The sequence below is a fragment of the Lemur catta genome, chromosome 3, assembly GCF_020740605.2.
Source record: "Lemur catta isolate mLemCat1 chromosome 3, mLemCat1.pri, whole genome shotgun sequence".
NCBI classification, from domain to species: Eukaryota; Metazoa; Chordata; class Mammalia; order Primates; family Lemuridae; genus Lemur; species Lemur catta.
The window spans coordinates 85300618-85308806 of record NC_059130.1 but is presented as its reverse complement, the minus strand read 5'-3'; the positions used below and the strand labels follow the sequence as shown (position 1 = coordinate 85308806).

Sequence of the window (8189 nt, the reverse complement as noted above, 5' to 3'; positions counted from 1 at the left end):
GGTGAATGTAGGCCTTTGACCCAAGTTCAGCGTCCCAGCTCAAGCTATGCAGATGGATCCTAAAATGGTCAGACTATCCAGAGGGGGAATAGCAAAAGGCTTAGAAGACTCAGTCTCCTTACTAGTGTAAGGTTTTAAAAGGAATCACAGCACCAGGGACAGGCCCATGCCGGCCCCCACCCCAATACAGCTGTACGGATATATGGAGAAAAAATGTCTGTGCCACTCCAACTCTACATTTTTGAAAAATTTATTTTATACTCTTAGAAGCTAAGAATTCTGCCACGCATGAAACAAATTTAGAATTAAGAGTCTTCCCTAGTTTATCTACTTCCTTTTGAAATTTTATAAACAAGATTTTGTACACAAGAGGTAGCAGAGGAAAATTCCAGTCTGCTTGTTCCAAGCTCAAAAGGTAACTGCACACACCTCAATGTTAGCGGGAAGAGTGGGGCAAGACAGGGTAAGTCTGAGGACACAGCGCCCTAGGTCCTACAATGCATTCTTGTTGTCAGTGACCGTGTGAGTACTCCAGAAGTCACAGTGAGGTGCCTGCTGGGATGCTTGTTTGCTTTCTTTCCCAGGCATCAGCCATCCTAAAATCGGCCTTCACTACAAGGAGCTTCTTGAGAACACACAGCATTGAGTTAATTGTGCAATTCCTGCTCGATTTGCAGACCATTTTGAAAGATTTATAAAAACATCTTCATCCAAAAAATTGGCAGTAAAAATGACAACTCTTCCAAGATAAGCCTGTCATAATTGTCAGTTGTTGTACTACATTAAAAAAAGTCATCAGCAGGTTTGTTGACTGCAGCCGTTGGAAATCAAGTGGTTACCAGCAAAGTGAAGACGATGTTCACTGTAGCAACAACGTAAGCAAACGAACCAAAGCGTATGGTGCACACGGTGACAGGCGATCCTGATGAAGCTTTCGTGAGGACAGCAGGTGCTGGGCGTGCGGAAGGCGTTGTTTCCATAGGAAATAAGGGGACTAGAAGTGGCAATTTCACTCCTGAATTTGGGCTCCTGAGAGTGCAGCAGCCAGCGATGACTTCCCAGCGTGGATCATCGCCAGCGTGTCAATGTCATGTCCCACACCATCTCTGGGAAAGGGTGGGGGTGGAGGGGTGAGAAGGGGGTCAGGGAAACAGTAGGTCATGGAGTACGCACGAATGCAAAATCAACGTTACAACATCACATTCCAAACTGCAAGAACATCGGAACCAGCTAAAGTTGGCCACTCGCCTCTGTCCGTTCTCCCAGGGCACAGTTCTGCTCCTAAGTGCTGGCCTTTCCAGCTTCTCATCATGAGCCCGCGGCAAGTCACAGGATGACAAAGATGACAAAGTGAAGCCTGACCGCACAGACACTCCCGCCGCCAGAGAGTGAAATGACCGGGCCATGAAAGGAGTACAGCGACGAGAGCCGTCTGCCCGGCCAAGTGCCCACACAAAATGCCCAAACAGCCAGAAAGGCACTTTGGGGCTGGCCTCGCCTCTTCGACTTGGCAAGTGTGACAGTGGCAACCTGGCACTTCCTAAGGCTCCTAGTTCTGTGCACGGTGAGATGAAAATAAGGCAGAACATGTAACTGAAGGCAAAACAGGGCTGAAAATGTGTGTGAACAATTCAAAATACAAAAGGTACAAAATATATGAAATACGTTGGTGTAAACCCCCCATGGCCCCCCACAAAAGGAACTGGTATCTAACCTGAAATGACTGAATGGTGCTATACTTGGCAAATACAACTAAATGGATGGTTGGTAAATTGCTTTCTAGTTAAGTCTGGGAAAATAAATCTTAAACCTTGCCTGTCTTTTCAGTGTTAACTAGTCATGTTGAGGAGAAACAAAGTCTCAGATTCTTTCTCTGCATTAAAATCACTAGGAAACTCACAAGCAGTGTCTCCCAACTCAAATATTCAACTACACATACAACCAATACCAAGGGGTTTCAGTAATTATGTTTTAAGCAAAAGCAAATGATTGCAGATCACATGATTTAAGACTACAATTTATTCAATATGTCTCCAAGCATTAAATAGATAATTTTATGAAGTCAAACTCAATAAAATTATATCTTAAAGTGCTGTTTTTAAAATTTGTTTTGGGAACAACTCATGACTTCTTTAGTGATTGATGTCAAAGAATGCACCCTGTACTTTTAGAAAACACAGCATTTTTAAATGTCTTTTTTTTTTTTGCTCTTTTCAATCTCAGTTATATCAGAAAAATACTTATTTAAAGAGCTTAGTAATTTCCCAATTTTTGATCCTGGTAACATTTCATCAAGATCCAAGCTTGTGCCCAGGGCTCTCATTCAGACTCATCTGTTCTAAACAAACAGGGAGACATATTAAATACAAAGGTCTGTGTAAACTGAATTAACTACTATTTTACAATGAAAAGGAATTTTATCACATATGTTTACATCATTTTAGATTGGATATTTCTATTCAGTGCTACCACAAGATTAAAAATTTGCCCCCACATATCTAAAGGCAGCTTGCTTTTTTTTTCTTAAAATATAAAAACCGAAGGAATTTCTTTTGTAGCATCATAGAGAAAGCAACAGCTTTACGTTCACTCTTGTAGATTCATGTAACAAAAAAGTCTGCCACCGGCTTTATTTCCTAAAATCTTCACAAAAACGTGAATGCACACATGGACCGTGCTCCCGGGACAGCGGATCCACATGCCGAGTTCTCCCACTGCCAACAGCTCCCTGCCTTCCAGGGCCCAAAGAACACGTGCCTTGACGCTCCCGAGTCACGGCAGCTCTCCCAGTCCAACCTCCAGGCTCTTCCAAAGCGTCCAAGGACGAGATTCTGGTTTCCAAAGGTGCTGAGCATCCAGTATCGCGGCCTGACTCCTTGTCGCGCTGGGCTTGTGCCACTAAGGGTCAACATCGTCAAGGTCACTTCTCAGCTCACCAATCACCATGGGAGATTCTGAACCCTGTGAAAAGGAAAAGGAAGTTAAAGTTCACATGGTTTAACAGTTTTCTAGGCCAACTGATTTGTGTTCTGTAATATAAACATATCTTCATTCAGCAACTTAATTCAATGTCTATTAAAGGGCAATAAAACACACTGATAACTATTATACCTCATATCTGACAATTCATGATTACGCAAAACACTTTCACGTCTATGATCTCATTTAGTCACTGAAACACCCAGTGACTTGCCTGAAGTCACAACATTACTCCGCACCAAAGTTAGAACTCAGCGTGGTCCATGTAGTAAAGCAGAGAGAGGGACTAGGGCCGCTGATGCCCACTGCGTGCGGGCACTGCACTTTGGTTTATGCACGTCAGTTTTGCATCCCTACCAGGAGCTTGGGACTGACCTAGCTGGCAGTGGGGTGAGGGAGGAGCAGTGACACTGCGGAAGTGACACGTGAGCAGAGTGGGAGGCAGGTGGGGAGAGGGGGAGGGGCATGCAGAAGGAACAAAGTACATTTGAATGAACTAAGATTCAGAAAATGGGGGGGGTGCGGGTATACAGAGGCCAAATCAAGCAGGACTGCACTGAGGATTTCAGCCTTTCTCCCACAGCAAAGGAGAGCCAGTGACTGACAGGTTTTAGCAAGCGAATGAGAGAGAAGCAAGAACGGAGGATCAGAGCCAGGAGACAAGGGGCTTAGGACAGATGGCAGTGATGGACGGTGCTGTTTAGAAGGTCCTCTGAGCACAGCATATCCGGATGACTCCTAGGCATCTGGTCCAATCCAGGTGCACAGGGTGGCATGTGTGACGTGAGGAACACTGACGATGACCAGCTTCGGAGGGGGCAGAGAGCAGGAGTAGGGCATGTCAAGTTTGAGGGATCTTTGAGATAGATCAAGTGGAGATATCAAGAACAAGAAAGCTGGATGTCCATGTCTAGAACTCAGGGCAGCCCACTAAGATGAGCACTGGAAACCGGGGGCCACCTGCCACCCCAACTATTGCGTGGGAGAGAAGGGAGGGTCGGGAGGAAAGAGGCTGAAGAGAGAGCGAGAGATAAGAAAACGGGGATAGGGTAAGTTCAGATGATTCTTTGGAGAAGTTTGGCTGTGAAGAAGAGGAAAGAAGGCAGGGGGTAAGGGAGAGAAAACTAGTGTGCTGAGACAGACCAGGAAGGACCTGGCAGAGACGGAGAACTCTATATACCAAAGGCACACACACTCCCCCCACCCCACCCCGCCAGATGGGAGGGGAGGCAAACTTCCTCCACCGTCACAGGGAAGGAGGCCAGGATAGCACAGACGCAGGGGGCCGTAAGTTTGCGAACCAGCAGCTGCAGGAGCTCCTGTCTGATAGCTTTTGTTCTCTCTGCAAATAAAGCAGGTGATGAGCTAAACTACAAGAGTGAGCTTGGGTTAAGTCATGTCACTATGCTGAGCCTCAGTTACCCTCCTGTCAAACCAGAGTAATAGCTACCTAACACGGTTGTTATGAGGATCTGAAAGATAACACTTAAAAAAAAAGGACACAACATCAGCAACATTCACTTAACTGGGGCCTAGCCTGTGCCTAGCACTGAGACAGGCCCACAGAGGAGACCAAGGCTATGGAGGGGCACAGACCAGCGGAGAAGATGCAATAAACGTAACTACACTGATGCTCACGTATTTTACATGTAGTACGTGTTCAATAAATATATTTTTTTTCTACTATAGTGATCAGTACTGAAAATATATATATGTGTATATATATTTAATAAGCTTAAAATTATCCTTTGACCCCTGGCCAGTGGGTCAATAGCATGAATAGCATGAGGCCTTTCCCTTCAAGGGTCCACATTTCCAGGAAGGCTGGTGAAAGCAGATGAGGAATTTTTAAGTAACCTGGTGGAATGAAGTGAACAAGCTGGAACAAACACGTCGGTGGCCTGGCTTCATCAGGACTGTCCCCAGGCTGAGTGAGTGGCCAGCCACAGACAGCTCAAGGCCGTGTGTTAATTTCACACTGCAGCACTGTGCGGCTCTGTGAGCACACTGTGAGTTCCGAACCGAGATCACTTCGACGGTGGAGCTGGTGTCTCTTCAGACTCACACTGGAGAGGAGGCATCCTTTTTCCTTGATTCCAGAAACTCTTTCTGGAAAGCTTAAGAGGAGGGTCACCCTTTCACATGGGGACATGCCCTACCGTTATACCTGCTGTAGGTGCCTCTCTCCGTTCTCATTGGCAGGACTGCTCTCTGACCCGTTGCTGCTTCCCGATTGCTCTTTTTCATTCAACAGAGCTGTGGCATATGCCAACGTGTCCTGCAGGAGATTTAAACGTAAAAAAGAAAGGTCAGGAGCTGTTCAGCGGCAGCAGCAACCACCAGGGAAGACCCCCCTCATTTGGCCTCCAGTGGCACCGGGAGCCTGAGTGGGACCTGCATTGTGGCCATCAGAGAACCCTGCTCCCCCTCCATCCCTGCTGCAGCTGGCCTGACCGACCTGTACCACTTTGCTACTCGGCAAACAATCTGCACAGATGTGCACAAGTGCACACAAATCTGTTGTCTTTTCACAGGAATGCAATCATTTCTTCTGCTTGTTCTCATTTTTCAACCCATACCTCTCTTCTCCGCAGCTGCAATTTCTGAGAAACACACTGGGAATCGTCCGTCAGGGGTTCCGAACCACACAGAAACAAAAGACAACCCTCACCTGAGCGGAAATGGTTCGCTGAAAGGTTTTTCCAGTTGATGTTTCGTTAGAGACATTACTCTGTGGTGTCCAATAATGTTCTGACATCTGAAATGTAAGGTCAAAAATGCCATCAGAGATCACAAATAAGCCCCTGTGAGCCCACAGTTTCTACCATTAGACATTTGCGTCTAAAATGCAACCAAAACAGGATGTGAGTCTACCCGGGCCTTCTATCACATTAGGAGGTGCATGGAAGATTTCAATTCCACTTTTAAGACCTTACTCAAATACTGCTTCTTATATAATCATCCCTACCTTTTCACCTACAAAGTTAAGACACATGTATGAAAACACAAATTTAATGCATACAAGCAGGTATCAGCTGTACCAAGGAAATGTTTGAAGTCCAAAAATACCTTGAGGTCGGTCTCCAAATTAGGTTTAAGAGATGCTTCCTGAGGAGATGGGCTGTTACTGCTTCCTATGGTGCAGCTAGAAAAAGTCAAAGTTCAATTACCTTTTTCTGCAGCCACTGTACAGCCCAGCTCCAGTGATGGGAATTCTCCTTGAAATACTCTTTAGCAGCAGGGCACCTGGTGATTGAGGAGATTTTTATTAGCGAAATGCCTTTTGGCAATGCACTTGTTTAATCTACAGTACCTTTTTATAGTTTGAAATACAAATGCTTTCATTAAAATTCAGTTGCCTTTATATTACATTTTTACTCTTTTTTTGTTTGGGTAAGTAATACATTCACGTGTTTAGACTTCAAAAGGCAGTAATACAAGGTAAATACGTAGTGCAGAGTCTCTTAACCACTCAGTTCTATTCAAAGTTAGAAGTCAAAGAATGTAACAAAAAAATCCATAACAAATTGTACATTTAATAATGACCTCTTGATATAATCAAATTAGTCTTTAATTTTAGTGATTTGAATAAAAAAATGAGATTATGGGAAAAACAGTTTTAAAGCATGGTCTTGGAGTCTCCTCTCTCTTTCCATTTGTATTTGGCTATGTAGCAAGCTGTCCTTCACATTTGAAGACAGGACTGAAGGTGGTATTGCCACTAATGAGCGCATCAATGGACGTGTGAAGGATGCAGAAGTACAAACGAGCACACTGGTGTCTGGACAGAGCATCTGCTGGCTTCAGACATACCACGTGGCCCCAGCAGTATTTGGAAATGCCACTCTTAGGCAAATATTTATGATGACATGCTGCCAATATCAACGGTCATTACTGAACCCACAATCGTGGCAGGACAATATCCATCTGTGTCCACAATACCATGTTATCTGGGAAATGCATGTGCATGTATTATTTTAATTGGGCTCTAATTTGTATCTGTTTAGGAAGCTTAAATGCAGCAGATTAAGCCCAAGAGATTCCCCATTCTTATTATGGTACAAGTCCAGGGACAGTAATCCTGAGCCCAAGAATCAGCAAAAATCTGGAGCAAAATAAATGAAGCTGTAAGGAAGGCTTGGTGCGAGACTCAGTGATGGCAGTGTAGTCTGCTCAATAACCCTGGGCATTACACTGTCATTCTGATCTTTTGTTTGCCCGCATACTGTATAAGGCAGTTAAACTAGCAAATCATTAAGGTTTCTTCTAACATTAAGAAATTTTGCTTTCCAAATGCCCATCAACAGATGAATGGATAAATAAAATGTGGTATATACATACAATAATATATTATTTAGTCTTAAAAAAAGAAACTCCGACACATGCTACAACATGAGTGAACCTTGAAGACACAAGGCCAGACACAAAAAGACAAATACTGTATGATTCTACTTATACGAGGTACCTAGAGTAGTCAAATTCATGGAGACAGAAATTAGAATGGTGGTTGCCAGGGGCTGGGGGAAGGGAAAAATGGACAGTTAGTATTTAATGGGTACAGAGTTTCAGTTTTGGAAGATGAAAAAGAGTTCTGGAGACAGATGGCAGTGATGGCTGCATAACAATGTGAATGTATTTAATGTCACCAAACTGTATACTTATAAATGGTTAAAATGGCAAATTTTATATTATATATATTTTACTACAATTAAAAATAAAGAACTTTCACTTTAAAGTCAATCGACTTGTGTTAAAGTCTTATGTTAGCTCTATGATTCTAGGCATGTCACTGAAACCACCCAAGACTTGAGACTAATAACTGTGTCTAATCTTATGAGGGTGTTGAAAAGATTAAATAAGGAATACAGGCAAAGTACCTGACACACTGCCTGGGTTCATAAGTGCTCAATAGCTACATGTGACATGATTTTGTCTCTTGAGAGGCTATTTTGAAATTGGGGACCTAGAGCCTGGAAGAGTTGGCAGTTCAGTTACATCAGTGAACATGACCTCACGTGAAGGGTGTGTGAATCTTGGTTTTAAGGTCTCTAAATCTAAATCTGCCTCAATTCCTGACCTTCTGATATAAGGCCTGGTGGTCTAGCTTTTTTGTTTTTTGGATTCTATAAGATCTGCTACTCTTTTAATATTCCCTGCTTACATTTTTTTAAAAGTATCATTTAAATAGGTTTTTATACCTTCCAAGCAAG

General features: G+C 43.6%; 1 protein-coding gene across 5 annotated transcripts in view; it reads right to left on the bottom strand.

The window, feature by feature from the left end:
• Window positions 1-234: 234 nt before the first annotated feature.
• The window catches only part of USP24 (ubiquitin specific peptidase 24), a 125679-nt gene continuing 117724 nt past the window's right edge, over window positions 235-8189 (bottom strand). For 4 of the 5 annotated variants that reach the window (XM_045547928.1, XM_045547929.1, XM_045547930.1 and 1 more), the window contains 4 exons: window positions 6150-6225; window positions 5651-5737; window positions 5147-5257; window positions 235-2961 (listed from right to left, as the gene is read on the bottom strand). In XM_045547928.1, the coding sequence (XP_045403884.1) occupies window positions 2899-2961; window positions 5147-5257; window positions 5651-5737; window positions 6150-6225 (337 nt within the window). In that variant the 3' untranslated portion in view covers window positions 235-2898. Of the gene's footprint in view, window positions 2962-5146; window positions 5258-5650; window positions 5738-6048; window positions 6226-8189 lie in introns of those variants that run through there. The other variant, XR_006734177.1, reaches the window with a different exon arrangement.